Source organism: Strongylocentrotus purpuratus, unplaced genomic scaffold (genome assembly GCF_000002235.5).
Source record: "Strongylocentrotus purpuratus isolate Spur 01 unplaced genomic scaffold, Spur_5.0 spur5_scaffold_13, whole genome shotgun sequence".
Classification (NCBI taxonomy): Eukaryota; Metazoa; Echinodermata; class Echinoidea; order Camarodonta; family Strongylocentrotidae; genus Strongylocentrotus; species Strongylocentrotus purpuratus.
Window position 1 is genome coordinate 25,722,531 of NW_022145598.1, and position 17,770 is coordinate 25,740,300.

At 38.9% G+C, this 17,770-nt stretch overlaps 1 protein-coding gene across 1 annotated transcript; it reads left to right on the plus strand.

The window, feature by feature from the left end:
- Window positions 1–218: 218 nt before the first annotated feature.
- LOC763830 lies at window positions 219–12,089 on the plus strand. Its single transcript, XM_030983650.1, has 5 exons — window positions 219–2,894; window positions 4,089–4,104; window positions 5,758–6,078; window positions 10,773–11,093; window positions 12,007–12,089. Exons 1-5 carry the CDS (start codon window positions 219–221, stop codon window positions 12,087–12,089), a joined length of 3,417 nt encoding a protein of 1,138 aa, XP_030839510.1.
- Window positions 12,090–17,770: the final 5,681 nt, after the last annotated feature.

Consider the following 17,770-nt stretch of genomic DNA (forward strand, 5'->3'; position numbering starts at 1 on the left):
AATTTCAATGTTGCTCGGCAATGATTTAGCCGGAGGTAAGGTGTTCCCATCACCCGTTGTGTGTGACATTCCTGAGGTGAGTTCAGAGACAGAGGAATTGAAAAAATGAAATTCCTGGTATTTTTCCTTCATGTGTAGTTACTAGAGCCCAGGCTATGAAAGAGAAAGAAGAAGATGACAATGATGGTGAAGTCAATTTGGGTGACACTTTTTTCAGAATGTTGGGTGAGGGCCAATTAGATGACCAGATTCATGATAAGCCTATCTTCAGTCAACCTGCGTTGATTGAGGCTCAGAAAGCAGCAGAGGACTTGAAGAAGTTGTTTGATGTTGCTCTACCAGCAGGAGAAGCTGAAAAGGTGTCACAGTGCTACTTCACAAAATGTGATGTGTTAATGCGAAAGTGGTGTCCAGCTGGGCGTCCAGCAGATGAAGACTGGGCAGTGGTAAATCAGATTGTAGTTCCCCCGGAGTATAGGCAGGAGATTTTAAGGTTGTCTCATGATATTCCAGTGGCAGGACATCTTGGTGTGAGAAAGACTGTTGCCAGAATTGAGGCTCATTTTCACTGGCCGGGACTCCGCAAAGATGTATCTGAGTATAGATCTTGTCATGCCTGTCAAGTGGTGGGGAAGCCTCAACATCGAATCAAGCCAGCACCACTTATTCCCATTCCTGTTAGTCAGGAACCATTCAGTCGTGTTCTGATAGATTGTGTGGGCCCTCTACCCAAGACTAGGACTGGTTCTCAGTACTTGTTGACTATCATGGATACAACGACTCGCTTTCCTGAAGCATTCCCATTGAGAAATATCAAGGCCAAGACAGTGATTGATGCCCTCCTGATGTTTTTCACACGTTATGGTCTCCCACATGAGATCCAGTCAGATCAGGGCTCAAATTTCACGTCAAATGTATTTCAAGAAGTGATGTATCAACTTGGAATCAAGCAGATTAACTCATCTGCTTACCACCCGCAGTCACAGGGTGCTCTTGAGAGGTACCACCAAACCTTGAAGACAATGATCAAGTCTTACTGTTTGGAGAATAGTGGAGATTGGGACAAGGGTATCCCATTTTTGTTGTTTGCCTCCAGAGATACTCCTAATGACTCCACAGGGTTCACCCCCTTTGAACTGGTGTTTGGTCATGAACCAAGAGGACCATTGAAGGTAGTGAAAGAGCAACTCTTGTCTGAGATGAAGGAGGAAAGTGAGAATGTGTTGGACTATGTATCACAATTCCGTGAAAGACTATCGAGGGCGTGTGAGTTGGCAGGACAACATTTGAAGTCATCTCAGGTTGTGATGAAGGCTCGTGCTGATAAAAAGGCAGAATCTCGCTCCTTTGAGCATGGTGACAAAGTTCTAGTGTTGTTACCAATGCCAGGTGAACCACTCAGAGCTAAATTTAGTGGACCGTACATGGTGGAGAGAAAGTTGGGTAAGGAGACATATCTTGTGAGCACTCCAGATAGGAGGAAGACTAAGAGAGTTTGTCACATTAACATGCTGAAGAAATATTATGACCATGAGGATAGAGTGCCAGTTGCTGTTGTGTGTGAAGAAACAGTTGACAGTGATCCAGATATGCTTGAATTCACAGAGGAAGCAGATTTTGGATCTGGGATGTCTGGTAAGGTGAACAATTCCCAGGTGATGGCAAATCCTGCTGAGGTATTGGGTCATTTGTCTGAGCAGGAACAGCATGATGTGATAGAGATTCTGTGTGAGTACCCTGCAGTGTGTACAGATAAGTTAGGTTGTACTCTGCGAACGGTACATGATGTAGATGTAGGAGATAGTTTGCCCATCAAACAGCATCCTTATAGATTGAATCCTAGAAAGAAACATCAGGTGCAGACAGAGCTTCAGTATATGCTAGACTGTGGTATCGTTGAGCCAAGTCAGAGCTGCTGGAGTTCACCTGTAGTCCTTGTTCCCAAGCCTGATGGAAGTCAGCGCTTTTGCATTGATTATAGGAAAGTTAATGCTGTGACTAAGCCTGACTCGTTTCCCCTACCCCGTATTGAGGATTGCATAGACCAAGTAGGTAGTGCGAAGTTCATCACAAAGCTTGATCTCATGAAAGGGTACTGGCAAGTACCCCTTTCAAGAAGGGCGAAGGAGGTTTCTGCTTTCGTGACTCCCCAAGGGTTATTTCAGTGTAGAGTTATGCCCTTTGGCATGAGAAATGCCCCAGCAACATTTCAGCGGCTTATGACTGATGTCATTGCGGGACTTGACAATGTAGTGGTGTATATTGATGATATCCTGGTTTTCAGTGATACATGGTCAGATCACCTAGCTTACCTGAGAGACTTGTTTGACAGACTGACCAAGGCTGGTCTTGTTGTGAACTTGGCCAAGTGTGAATTTGCTAAAGCCACCGTCACATACTTGGGTCATGAGGTTGGACGGGGACATGTTGTCCCGCGGCAAGCAAAGGTCCAAGCTATCGTGGAATTTCCTGCCCCTTCATCCAAGAAGGAAGTGATGAGATTTCTTGGGATGTGCGGGTTTTACCGCAAGTTTGTTCCAAACTTCAGTGACCTTGTTGCACCCCTCACTGACCTTCTCAAGAAGGGAATTAAGTTTGAGTGGTCAAGCTCATGTGAGATAGCATTTCAGAAGTTAAAGGCAGTTCTAATGTCAAAACCAGTGCTGGATGCTCCCAATTTCCAGAAGCCTTTTCAGCTTGCCACTGACGCCAGTGATGTAGGAGTTGGTGCTGTTCTCCTACAGATGGATGACATGGGTCTCCTGAAACCCATTAGCTACTTTTCCAAGAAGCTCAACCCACACCAGCGAAGATATTCTACTATAGAGAAGGAGTGCCTTGGTCTCGTCTTGGCAGTTCAGCACTTCGACGTGTACATTAGCAACTCTTCAGAGGTGACTGTATTCACAGATCATAATTCATTAACTTTTCTTGAGCGCTTCAGAAACAAAAACCAGAGACTGTTTCGTTGGAGTTTGTTTCTCCAGCCTTATGGACTGAAAGTGACTCATATCAAAGGAAAGGACAATATAATCGCAGACACGCTTTCTAGAGCTTAAACAAGCCTACTAAACATTCGACAAATTGTGAAGAAACTAGAATATTTTGTCTTTATTTGTCATAAGGAAGCTACACACGATTTATTGCTTTGTATCTGTACATGTCTTTTAACTCTGTGAACTGATGGATCAGATAATTCAATAATTCTGAACTGTGATAACTGTGATATGAATGACCATGTATGAACATTTCACCTATTAACAGGGAATTGCCAGTATGGACAGTGGACTACGGTATATTCTGTGGAGAATGTGCACCATACATGTATGTCATTGTTTCCTTACCTGTGCCTACATGTATAATGATTTCATGTCTTTTCTCGATTCTGTTTGTTCGTTATTAGAATAGTTTTCTTTTGATAAAAAGGGAATAGTTATTGTTAATAATAATACCCAGCATTGTTAGCTATGCAACGCAAAGCTTAATGCATTTACCATTTCATAACAACATCAAAAATTACAGGTGTAAAACAAATTGAAAGCAAAACAAAGGTGTAGCATCACAACTTGCGTAATGTTGTTACACAGATTTCAAAGATTATTGACTGCCAGTATTGCATATGTATGTGTGTGTGATTTAACTTGATAAGTCTTGCTTATTTGTTTGTATTTAAACAAGTTTCAATTTATAGCTTGCAGCAGTAACTCTTGCATTTCATGTCAGAAATATTTCAAATCGAGCTGTGCACAGTTATGTGGATCATTATAACATATTGCTTCTGTTGACCCACATATTTAATGAGACACTGCATTCCGACATAGTAATGAGGTGTCGTCATAGCAACGCGTCATGTGACTACGTTGTACGCGTTCATTATGAATATGCAATCATTTGTTATGCGAATTGTGTTTTGCGCATGTTGGATATCGGCGCCTTTGCTGAATATTCAGTGTTTCATTTATCGCGCATGCTTATTACGCTCATATATTCATTATGTGTGATGTGTAGAGATGTGTTCCGACCATTACAGGTTGTGGTTCTTTACAAAACACAGGCATTGTGTTTGATTAATGTCCTGATACTTACAGGTTTCAGGAAGAGATCGTATAATGTTGATCTATCAAAGTTGTTTTCCTTTTTCTGCAGTTTGTGTTTTGTTATTGAATGTTGGAATGAAAGGACTAATCAGTCTGTCTTTGATATTAGAAAGATGATCTTCATGCTAGCTTTTAAATACTTTTTGTGTGGTTAATTTATCACCTTAAGATCTTACGATTATTGTTCAGAAGAAAGTTCTAACTACTGATAGAAAATTTCTTTTATGGGGGGAGATATGTTACGAATATGCAAATTAGATGATTTATGAATATGCTAATTTTGGAGTTGTTGCTCGAGTCGAGAATAATAAACGAAGAATCGGATCAAAAGGTAACCAAATCGTCTTGATTTCCTTTATGAATTGATATAATAATAAGTTATGGTTAGGGCCAATGTGAGCTGATTGTCCCGACCTAACACTATACAGAAATGGTATCGTTTGAATGTCTTCAAAACCTTATTCTTTACAACATCAGGGCCCCTATTTCACGAAACTTGTTATCAATAACAAATGCTAAAATCTTATGACAAATTAGCTGTCAGCCAATCAGATACCCACATTTCAAGAGCTTGTAGCAGTTATTGTAGCTTGTAACTGATAACTCTATTTCATGAAACGGGGCCCTTGTCTAGCAGCAATGCGGGGTATTTCAGAAAAGCTGTTTGTGATCCCCTGGAGTGGATAAATAGATCAAGTCAATACCCTTTTCCCGGCCCGCAGCACATGATTTACCCTCAATGGTTAAGTACAAAGAGTCCTTTGCGAATGAAAAAAAAAAAAAAAAAAAAATCAAATCAAATTTGATGGATGTATAGAGCGGAGAGCCTAAAGTAAGAAAAGAGGGGTTTACCTGCCACTTCCTAACAAACTAAGCAAACCTTGTTTATTCAAATGATTTTTTTCTTCTTCATAATACACAATATTTCAGAGCTTTTTTGTGTTTTTGTTGTACCGGTCACCCCTAAATCCGAGGGGGCGTCCAAAAAACAGCCCTTTTGACGAAAAATAGGATTTAGTAAATTATATTTTCAGGAAACCTTGAACACGCCTCTACGCCTGATTAAAAAATGCGTACATCTGTGTCGCAAGTGTCGCTAGTGTCACTTGGCATGCTGGAAAACAAGGGCATGTCGGTAACAATTTAAGCGCACTACAAGACAACTCATAAAGAATGCATTGAACTTTTAATGTATATTATCATTCTTCTTAAATTCCGAATATATACTGCCTTTGACGTACGAGTCCGATAGTGATAATATTGGGTTCTTGTATAGCGGTCAGACTTCACAGATTATTAAACTGACTTTGGCATGGCTGCCATAACGGCGCTCTAGCATTTCAATGAATTAATAGCTGCCAGGTACCCATTTACATCACCTGGGTTGAGTGTGGCAAACGTAGATCAATGTCTTGCCAAAGGATATTAGTGATGCGGCGGGACTCGAACCGTGGACCCTGTGATCCACAGTCCGGTGACGTATCCAGTCGACAACGACATCTCTACAGCTGAAAAGTGACTCCATTGGATACTTTACGTCACACCGCCAACCCAAATACCAAACCGACACCGAATGGTATCGTTGGTGTGACTATGGTATTTTAAATATAATCATTTGATTTACACGCTAATGTCAATGACTATTTTCTATTAAATACAGAACCTCTGAGGACCCGTTTGGTTGGTGGAAGTGGATCCTTTGAAGGGAGAGTTGAGGTTCTCTACCAAGGTGCATGGGGTACAGTGTGTGACGATCTGTGGGGTTTAGATGACGCCCACGTCGTTTGCCACACACTGGGATATCTACGTGCTTCTGCTTATGACCGCAGCGCAAACTTTGGCCAAGGCACGGGGGAAATTATCCTGGATAATGTGCAGTGCACTGGATCTGAGTCAAACATCGCCTTCTGTGAACACAACGGTTACCTATCTCACAACTGTGGGCATTATGAGGATGCCGGGGTCACGTGTGATGGCATAGGTAACTGTATACTTTTTTTTTTTCTTTCGAGGCTGTGTGTGTTTTAGGGTAGGGAGGGGCCGTGGGTGGGGGTGGTATTCCTTACAAAAATGTACCATGGTAACCATGGTACTTTTGTCCAAATTACCATCCAACATGGTAACCATGGTTATCATGGTACCAAAACAATGAAATACATTGGGTCATGTTAAATTAGGGTGGAAATCTCTCCATTCAAGACGTAAATTGCGTTTAAATATAATGGTCTATAAATCCCTGAACAATTTGGCTCCTCCTTATTTAAAGGAGTCCTTCAAATACTGTAACTATCCATATTCTCTACGATCGCAAGGAAATATTAAACTTCCCAAACCAAAGAGTGAATGCTGCCGTAAAATGTTTGTGTATAAAGGCTCACGTGAGTACAATGACCTACCGTTAACTATTAAGCTATCCAACAATTTAAAAAACTTTTAAATTTAAGAAATCAGTTTTGCTCTGATCTGTAATGGAACATGCTTGGGATGTGGGGGGGGGGGGGGGGGGGTGTTTTATGCTTCTCTTATCTGTTTTAGGTTATATATGTATTCAAAGTATATAATTTTATGTTGTATTGTATGTTGTATAATAAGTGTTGGTATCTTAATTCCTGGACCCCAGGGAAGAACAGTTTTGTTATACTAACAAAGCTGAATGGGTTATCCAGCCATTTACTAAACTATTGATTTTACTATGTACATGCATTTACTTTGTATTGTTTTTAATATTGTGATATGGAAAATAAATACCAATACCAACTACTAGATATTTCAAAACTTTCGGGCCGCCTCCAAGCAGATAACTCCCTATAATTGTTCCTTATTATTTTCTCTACTTTATCTGTTGATTAGATGCTCACATAGAAACATGCAAAACGATATTTTCATTCTTAATAACTGATCAGTATGTTGTTTTCAATGATGACTCCTATGTATGATCCCCATTATTCTCTTTCAGTACTGATAATTATTTCTTTGTTGCCGGTAAAAAATTAAAAAGCAAACTATCATGCATTCCTAATTGTATTAAGAGTTCCATTCACAAATATGAATTTAAAATAATTATAAAATATTTGAAATAATTTGAGCAGATCGAACCTCCACCTCCCCCTCATTAATGCCCCCCCCCCCTTTTTTTGCTTCTGCTCTCTCTTTTTCTCTCTCTCTCTCTTTCTCTCTCTCTCTCTCTCTCTCTCTCTCTATTTCTCTATTTCTTCTCTCTCTCTCTCTCTCTCACTCTCCTACTTTCTTTTCTCTTTCCACCCTTGTCATCCTTATGGTGCGCTGAATTTCTTCTCTCTATGTCTTGTTTCTCTTTTCTATCTATATGCCCCATTTCCACCACCCCTGTCTCTCTCTCTCTCTCTCTCTCTCTCTATTTTACCCCTATTATCCACATATTTCCCTTTTCTCTATTATTCCTTCTCTATTTCAATATCCCTGTTTTTCTCCTACCAACTATAGTCCTGTCTCTCAGTTCATTTTTACTATCTATCTTCCTCTCTCTACATAGGGGAAACTCACATCTCCCTGCTGTATTTATACAACCTTAAGTTTCTCCTTACCCATCTGCTCTCCCTCACTACATGCCCCTCTCTCTTTCTCTTTGCTCTGTCACTCGCTTCTTCATTGCATTTAGCTCTCTCTCTCTCTTTCTCTCTTCAGTCCCTAACCATTCCCGTCTCTCCCTTCCTCTTTTATCACCCTCTTAAATTCCTTAGCTCTTCTTCATCCTTCTGTCCTTACCTCCCCTGCCTCCCCTGTGTTCTATCTCCAATTATATACCTCACTTAAGAAATCCAGCCATCTGATTGGTCGAATTGCATTCATAAACTTCAACTGTTCCTGTAAAATTCTCGGTAACCATGCATAAAACATTTCACTATTTTTAATAACCATGGTTATTAAAAAAAGTTGGTCAGCCTCCATGGTTACCCCATAGGTTTACATGTTAAAAAATGGTTTGAGCGATGGAGGATGCCGTATGTGTGCGAAGGATTGGTCGGTAATTTCAATACAATTGAATCTCGATCGATCTTACCGACAAATTTATCTTGCATTGTTGACATGAAGACGAAAATAAACTTCCAAAAACAAAAAAACAACATCTGCCGATAGATCTTGATCTAAGTTCGTGCCAATATGCATTGCAAAAGTAAAAGAAGAGTCCGTATATGGAGCTTTTGCGAAGCATTCATCACACGCGAAGCCGGTTTCAATCCATTTTAATGTATATATTGGAGAAAACTGCCAAGCATGTTAACGGCGGGCCATAGCCGAGTGGTCTAAGCGTTGGTTTTCGGTACACCTCTTGTTGTACGCAAGAGTTCGAATCCCGTCTTCGACAAAAATGATAAATATTTTTAATTTTTCATTTTTTAGTCTATTTTTTTTCGGCATATAAAAGTATTAATGACTGCTTTAATATTCGAGAAATAGTTGTTTTCATACGCTCTCGGGAAGGTTACAATATTGGGCTATTCCCCTCGGCAAGCCTCGGGGAATAGCACAATTCTAACCTTCCCTTGAGCGTAATAAAACAACTATTTCTCTCAAAGCAGTCATTAATACTATACTATTGCCCCTCCCCCTCTTCCTCTTACCCCTGTCTCTGTCCATCTCTTTCTCTTTTCCCCATTGCCCTTATTTCCTCTTTGTTTATCTCCGTCCACCCTTCTTCTTTTATGTTCTCTTTATTGCCCTCCCTATCCCTTTCCCATTCTCATCCTCTTTCACCGCGGTAACCCCGCCCCCATATCTATTCTTGTCAATCAGTCATGATTAAATCATAAATCCAGACAAACGTTTGTGTGGATGTTTTGACTGTCCATGAGAGTATGATTTGCCTATGATATCTAGCGTATATCGAAGAATCTTGTGAAAATAATTAATCATTCAGTGCAGGAACGTTTCAGGGATATTATTGGGAATTCTGTTGTCTACTTCTCTCTTCCCTCAAATTCTTTTTTCCACTTCAATAGGAGAACTCTTTCTGAAGTACGTGTAAATATTAATGCTTATAAAAAGAGGCATTACATATTTAAAACGGTTCTGGTAATGAGAAGTAGAATTCCATAATTCAGAGCACACATGACTACACTGAGGTCCGAATCCACAAAGGAGATTTAATCTAAACCAATGTCTACGTATAGTTTTTTTAAGCTGAGGAAAAGGAAGTACAGCTAAGAAAATCAAGCTGTTCTTTCCAGCCTCAACCTCAGTGAATATGTTTTCAAGTCATTTTTCGAGGGCCTGTTAAAATCGTGTGTCTTTTAGAGCACGTTATGCTATGTGTTGTGGCTCTTACTCGGTTTTTGCATGCTAGCCCACAGTCTATACAGAAATGGTATCGTTTGAATGTCTTCAAAACCTTATTCTTTACAACATCAGGGCCCCTATTTCACGAAACTTGTTATCAATAACAAATGCTAAAATCTTATGACAAATTAGCTTTCAGCCAATCAGATACCCACATTTCAAGAGCTTGTAGCAGTTATTGTAGCTTGTAACTGATAACTCTATTTCATGAAACGGGGCCCTTGTCTAGCAGCAATGCGGGGTATTTCAGAAAAGCTGTTTGTGATCCCCTGGAATGGATAAATAGATCAAGTCAATACCCTTTTCCCGGCCCGCAGCACATGATTTACCCTCAATGGTTAAGTACAAAGAGTCCTTTGCGAATGAAAAAAAAAATATTTACCCTCAATGGTTAAGTACAAAGAGTCCTTTGCGAATGAAAAAAAAAATATTTACCCTCAATGGTTAAGTACAAAGAGTCCTTTGCGAATGAAAAAAAAAAAAAAAAAAAAATCAAATCAAATTTGATGGATGTATAGAGCGGAGAGCCCAAAGTAAGAAAAGAGGGGTTTACCTGCCACTACCTAACAAACTAAGCAAACCTTGTTTATTCAAAAGATTTTTTTTTCTTCATAATACACAATATTTCAGAGCTTTTTTTTGTTTTTGTTGTACCGGTCACCCCTAAATCCGAGGGGGCGTCCAAAAACAGCCCTTTTGACGAAAAATAGGATTTAGTAAATTATATTTTCAGGAAACCTTGAACACGCCTCTACGCCTGATTAAAAAATGCGTACATCTGTGTCGCAAGTGTCGCTAGTGTCACTTGGCATGCTGGAAAACAAGGGCATGTCGGTAACAATTTAAGCGCACTACAAGACAACTCATAAAGAATGCATTGAACTTTTAATGTATATTATCATTCTTCTTAAATTCCGAATATATACTGCCTTTGACGTACGAGTCCGATAGTGATAATATTGGGTTCTTGTATAGCGGTCAGACTTCACAGATTATTAAACTGACTTTGGCATGGCTGCCATAACGGCGCTCCAGCATTTCAATGAATTAATAGCTGCCAGGTACCCATTTACATCACCTGGGTTGAGTGTGGCAAACGTAGATCAATGTCTTGCCAAAGGATATTAGTGATGCGGCGGGACTCGAACCGTGGACCCTGTGATCCACAGTCCGGTGACGTATCCAGTCGACAACGACATCTCTACAGCTGAAAAGTGACTCCATTGGATACTTTACGTCACACCGCCAACCCAAATACCAAACCGACACCGAATGGTATCGTTGGTGTGACTATGGTATTTTAAAAATAATCATTTGATTTACACGCTAATGTCAATGACTATTCTCTATTAAATACAGAACCTCTGAGGACCCGTTTGGTTGGTGGAAGTGGATCCTTTGAAGGGAGAGTTGAGGTTTACTACCAAGGTGCATGGGGTACAGTGTGTGACGATCTGTGGGGTTTAGATGACGCCCATGTAGTTTGTCACACATTGGGATATCCAAATGCTTCGGCTTATTCCAGCAGCGCAAACTTTGGCCAAGGCACGGGGGAAATTATCCTGGATAATGTGCAGTGCACTGGATCTGAGTCAAACCTCGCCTTCTGTCAACACAACGGTTACCTATCTCACAACTGTGTGCATTCTGAAGATGCTGGGGTCACGTGTGACGGCATTGGTAACTGTATACTTTTTTTTTCTTTCGAGGCTGTGTGTGTTTTAGGGTAGGGAGGGGCCGTGGGTGGGGGTGGTATTCCTTACAAAAATGTACCATGGTAACCATGGTACTTTTGTCCAAATTACCATCCACCATAGTAACCATGGTTATCATGGTACCAAAACAATGAAATACATTGGGTCATTAAACCATGTATTTCATTGTTTTGGTACCATGATAACCATGGTTACCATGGTGGATGGTAATTTGGACAAAAGTACCATGGTTACCATGGTACATTTTTGTAAGGGAATTAACTCTGAATTAAATTGTTCATTTTATAAACCCTATAAGAAGACTCTAGGTATCAGATTGATCAAAAAGGCAGGATAGAAATTCGTTATTAAAGGCTGGGTAATATAAAGCGAAATATATTTATTGGGCATAGCTCTACATGCGCGTATTAAGCAAGACAAGGACGCAATGGTTCCTCGTGAATTTATTAATGGGTATGCGCACAGTGCCACAGATACACATGCAAATACATGCTGGTAGGCATATGCTGTTGATATGTATAAATATTGTTAGCAATGAAATGCGGGATGAGGTATATAAGACAGGTTACTTCGTCTCGGGTCACAGTACATTTTTAAGATCACCTTGGGCAATAGTTTAACCGCAGTCGATGTGTAGACAATGCGAAATGTACTTAAAAGTAGAAAGGGTCAAAAATATGTTTCCTTTTTTTTTTTTTTTTTTTTTTTACACCTATCAGGCTTCTACTCATCCCAAACATATATGTAGGTGTAGGTTTATCCTTCTGGAACGCCCAAAATTGCGAGAAATTATATGTTCAGTGCTATGGAATCAGGGTAATTTAGATAATGGGAACAGTAAGGAAAATGAAACCTCTCAATTAATGCATGATGAATAGCTCAAAAGAACGCCTACTCGGATACTTGTGAACCCGCGTTTAAAACGCCAAGGCTAAGACAGATGTATGCGCGTAACGAGTAAAATATCTTTGGGTAAGCTAATGTCAAAATACTGTTTTTTATTACTCTTTTTACTTTGCAAATTAATACAAAAACTCAAGGATGTAATGTCGAATCTGGTCAGTGGTACTATAGTTTTATATATTTGTAGTAAACAAAGGTGTATAATCACTTGCTTTGACAATATTTTACTCGTCGTGCCGACTCGTGAAATTATGTTTATAGCTCGACGTGCGATATAACCTCTTGGCGTACAACTCGAGGCCATATTTCAATATTATGTAAAGAATACCTTAACCATGGACACAGACATAAGACAAATGTGGGAAGATAGTTTTGAATAATACTAAGCTTTATTAAAAACAAAGTACTAAACTGTGCGACGTGAAATAGGCCTTCGTTTTGGTAGGCCTACACATCATTGAGACCTTTGCTAAATTAAAACGTATGAATTAACTCTGCTTCGTATGGTAGCCTATTTATTGTTTTAAAATGCTCCCCTATCCCTTTTTCCTTCTCTGTCTCCTGTCATTTCCTAATTGCCTTTATTTTTCTTTTGACTGCAAAAGTTAGCGCCTCTTTGCATGGCGGGAGCAGCAATAGAGAAGGCTGGGTATGCATCAAATTATGTATATATCAAATTATAGAGAGACATACTACTGACAAATATTTTTTGGGAAGTAGCTCTAAGGACAAACGTCACATAGACAGAGAGCAATCAATGATAATGATGAATCTTGAACATAAATTACAGTCTCATAACAATCAGTGATGGAGGTAAATCAAATTTAATGCAGCATCAGAGAGAGGTACAGTAAGTTGAAAAATGGAGACAGTTCTCATCATAAATGATTGTGAAAATACAAATTTAGGAAATTATACAGTAGGTACATGTTATTTTTTTTTAGTAATAATGAATGAAGGCGGAGGCATATTCGAGACGCAGTCGCATTCATCTTGTTGCATTTTGTTTATTTCAATCAATTGCTATTTTCATCAGATATTGACGAATGTGAACGAACAGGTGATGAATATCCGTGCGACGCCCTCAACGGTCAATGTACAAACACTCGAAGTTCTTATGTCTGCTCATGTTCCACTGGGTATCGGCTAGATCTTATTGACAACTGTCAAGGTAAAAATACATGTATAGCTATCATACTATTAGTTAATTGTGAATCAATATTCAAATTTTCGGGAGGAAAATGCAAAAAAAAAACGTTAAGAATAACCTTACACATGTCCCAAAACAGGTAAAATACGTGTATACCTATCATACTATTAGTAAATTGTGAAGAATATATCAATATATTCGAGAGCCAGTCGCATTCAACTTGTTGCGTTTTGTTGATATTTAATCAATAACTATTTTCCATCAGATATTGACGAATGTGAACACACAGGTGATGAATATCCATGTAGGAATATATTCCTTGAAATGCTAGAGCGCCGTATGGCAGCCGCGCTAAAGCCAGGGTAATAATCGGGAGCGCCAGGAGGGTCAAATCTGACTGACATGAGCGCTATACAAGAACCCACTATTATTATTATTATTTTGTGACGCCCTCAACGGCCAATGTACAAACACTCAAGGTTCTTATGTCTGCTCATGTTCCTCTGGGTATCGACTAGATCTTAATAACAACTGTCAAGGTACAACAAATACACGTATAACTATTATATCATACTACTACTACTACATTTTGAAGAATATATCAATATTCAAATTATCGGGAGGAAATTGCAAAAGAAACCTTTAGGATAGCCTTACACATGTCCCAAACATTGTTTCTTTTTCAATTCGAACGTACTGCCAGAGGATTGTGAATTCGGAATTAGGAAGCCTTGAAATCATCGACATTCGGGGGGGGGGGGGAAGCGTTGGAGTAACGACCATTCTGCGAATGACTACTGGCAAAGATAGTGGCAAAAATAGAGCAATTAGTCATTCAAATGTTAGCGAACATGTGCATCTGTAAGACACTATTGTTAAAAAATGAAAACAAAAAGTGAGGAGTATGGTTTTGACAAGCACGGTCAAGGTGCCTCTTCTTTCCACCAAAGATCGTGGACCAAAAGGAGCCCTCCCGTGCTCATCAACTTTTAATGGTCTAATGCCACAAAGACAGAGGACAATCATTGATAACGATCAATATTAAACATGAATTACAGACTCATACAAATAATTGATGGAGGTAAATGATTGTGAAAATACCAGTTTAGGAAATCATACAATAGGTACATGTAGTAGAAATTAGTAGTTAATGAATGTAGGCGGAGGCTTATCAGAGACGCAGTGATCTTGTTGCGTTTTGTTTATTTTCAATAAATTACTATTATTTTCCATCAGAAATTAACGAATGTGAGCGAACAGGTGATGAATATCCATGTGACGCCCTCAACGGTCAATGTACAAACACCCAAGGTTCTTATGTCTGCTCATGTTCCACTGGGTATCGGCTAGATCCTATTGACAACTGTCAAGGTAAAATACATGTATAACTATCATACTATTTAAATTGTGAAGAATATATCAATAGATTCGAGACGCAGTTGCATTCATCTTGTTGCGTTTTGTTTATTTTCAATCAATTGTTATTTTCCATCAGATATTAGGAACTTTTAGATTGATTGGACGAGAACATGACGAACGCCGACTGATCATGCGTGTCAACGTACTCAACTGCCCATGTTGACTACAATTAGAAATCTTTTAGATTGCACTCGACGATATACATGCATGCAGGAAGTGATACTATGAACACGACGGAAAAAGAAAGAGGACAACATATACCGTTCCTCATTCTACCCTCAACAATTGCTGTGGTAGACAAAAGAACATCCCTTCACTGCTATTATGTAAAAATATGTAGAACAAGTGAATATGCATGTGACACCTGTTCTACACATTTTTACATAAAAGCAGGGAAGGGATGTTCCTTTGTCTACATGAGGAACTGTATATTTTATGCGCATGCGGCATATACTAGTACCGTACTAGATTTAGGAAAATCAAGGTTGAAGCATTCTCGATCGCCGACTGAGACGACGTAATGCATGCGCAGTGCCTTAAAAAGACGTCACACGTTGTAGTCAAAGCTCTCGACGTGCAAATCATGTTCCACTGGGTATCGGCTAGATCCTATTGACAACTGTCAAGGTAAAATACATGTATAACGATCATACTATTTAAATTGTGAAGAATATTTCAATAGATTCGAGACGTAGTCGCATTCATCTTGTTGCATTTTGTTTATTTTCAATCAATTGTTATTTTCCATCAGATATTGACGAATGTGACGAACACACAGGTGATGAATATCCATGTGACGCCCTCAACGGTCAATGTACAAACACTCAAGGTTCTTATGTCTGCTCATGTTCCACTGGGTATTGGCTAGATCCTATTGACAACTGTCAAGGTAAAAATACATGTATAACTATCATACTATTTAAATTATGAAGAATATTTCAATAGATTCGAGACGTAGTCGCATTCATCTTGTTGCATTTTGTTTATTTTCAATCAATTGTTATTTTCCATCAGATATTGACGAATGTGAACACACAGGTGATGAATATCCATGTGACGCCCTCAACGGTCAATGTACAAACGCTCAAGGTTCTTATGTCTGCTCATGTTCCACTGGGTATCGGCTAGATCCTATTGACAACTGTCAAGGTAAAAATACATGTATAACTATCATACTATTTAAATTATGAAGAATATTTCAATAGATTCGAGACGTAGTCGCATTCATCTTGTTGCATTTTGTTTATTTTCAATCAATTGTTATTTTCCATCAGATATTGACGAATGTGAACACACAGGTGATGAATATCCATGTGACGCCCTCAACGGTCAATGTACAAACACTCAAGGTTCTTATGTCTGCTCATGTTCCACTGGGTATCGGCTAGATCCTATTGACAACTGTCAAGGTAAAAATACATGTATAACTATCATACTATATGTCAGGCGCGTACGCAGGAAGGGAGGGGGTTGAACTCCCCCCCTAAACTTTTTTAATGTGTATGTTGTTTACAATTTAAAACAAATAATAATAATAAAGAAAAAATAAACAAAATTTTGGTAATGGGTGACCCCAAAAAGCTGACCTTACCCCCCCCCCCCCCCAAACGAACAAAATATCTACAGGCCAAATTTTCAAATTTTGGGGGGAAAAAAAAAATGTGCTCTCAACCCCCCCCCCCCCCCCCCCCCCCCCCAAACGAACAAAATATCTATCGGCCAAATTTTCAAATTTTGGGGAAGAAAAAAAAATGCAAAAGAAACCTTAAGATTAACCTTACACATGTCCCAAAACATTGTTTCTTTTCAATTCGAACGTACTGCCAGAGGATTGTGAATTCGGATTTAGGAAGCCTTGAACTTGAAATAATCCGTTACATGACTACTAATTTTTTACTTCAGTGAATTAAACAAGTTTTCATATTTTAGGAACTACGGAGTGATAACAATTTTTCCCCCTAAATAACTTGTCATTAGATGGCGATATCTATATAATTTGGTGACATCATTAATGGACAACTCTTTTTGTCTTCTGACCATAACATAGTAACGATTCTTTCATTCTTCAAAATTTGCAAAAGTTGTTCAATTTTTCGCAAATTTTGACAATATTTCGCAAAATTGGCCGTAAAATGCTACCATAAGATCTAGATTTTACGTTCCCTTTCAAGTTCAACGGTTTGTTGTCGAGCTCAGCTCCAATACAAGTCGATGTTGATATCTCTAGAAGTCAATCCCTACCTCAATCGATTTGTTTCTTGACTGTCTTTCACGTGACTTGATATTGTAAATTTCTGTAGTTTTTTTCGTATCAGGACCGTTTATCAGGACTGTTTTCCCTCTAAACTTTTTCTTTGGGTTTGCAATCATATGGTTCAACACGACCGTGAAGGTAACCGATAGCTGCATTTACACTGGAACCCAAAATCGTCCCCCCCCCCCGGAAGTGAATTCCTTTTCTAGTAGAATTATGAACGACCACATGAAGAGCTCTTGAGTAATCCATAAATATGACAATGAATATAGCAACTACCGACAAACACGACGGAAACAAAGCACATTCCACGGGATGATTTGTCGGTCTTGGTTTTGTGGAATGAGAGAAGAATCAACAATTTTTGCTTGCAGTGTAAATGCAGCTAATCGCATGATTTTTTTATGAAGAACGTGGGATGTAGTTTCAGTAAATGAAGCACACATAACTGAATTTAACCTATCTTTTGATTTGGATCTACGAGTGAGTTGTATTATGATTAACTAATGATATGCATGTAATTACAGGCCTAACAATTCATGCCCAAATTATTAATTTATTGAATCAACAGAAGTGGACCAAGAATCATCTACAACTATGGCAACGGATATATTGCTCTCTACAACGAATGTCAGTAAAATGGGTCTATCCCAGCCTGTAACATTTGGTAAGTTTAGTTGCAAGTTAAAATTAACCTTCAAAACGATTCCATGCGCTTCGTAGAAATGATTATATTATGTTTTCTGCTAAATTTAATATATTTCTATTGATTTCCATTGTGGTTTAGCCAGAATAATGTATTAAGTTATACGTCTGTTACACGATCTTGACTACTTCGATAAATCACTGCAAGGACATTTTCAATAGCCTTGTTCGTTACCTATTGATGAGTGTGGTATGACAATGACGTATTGCG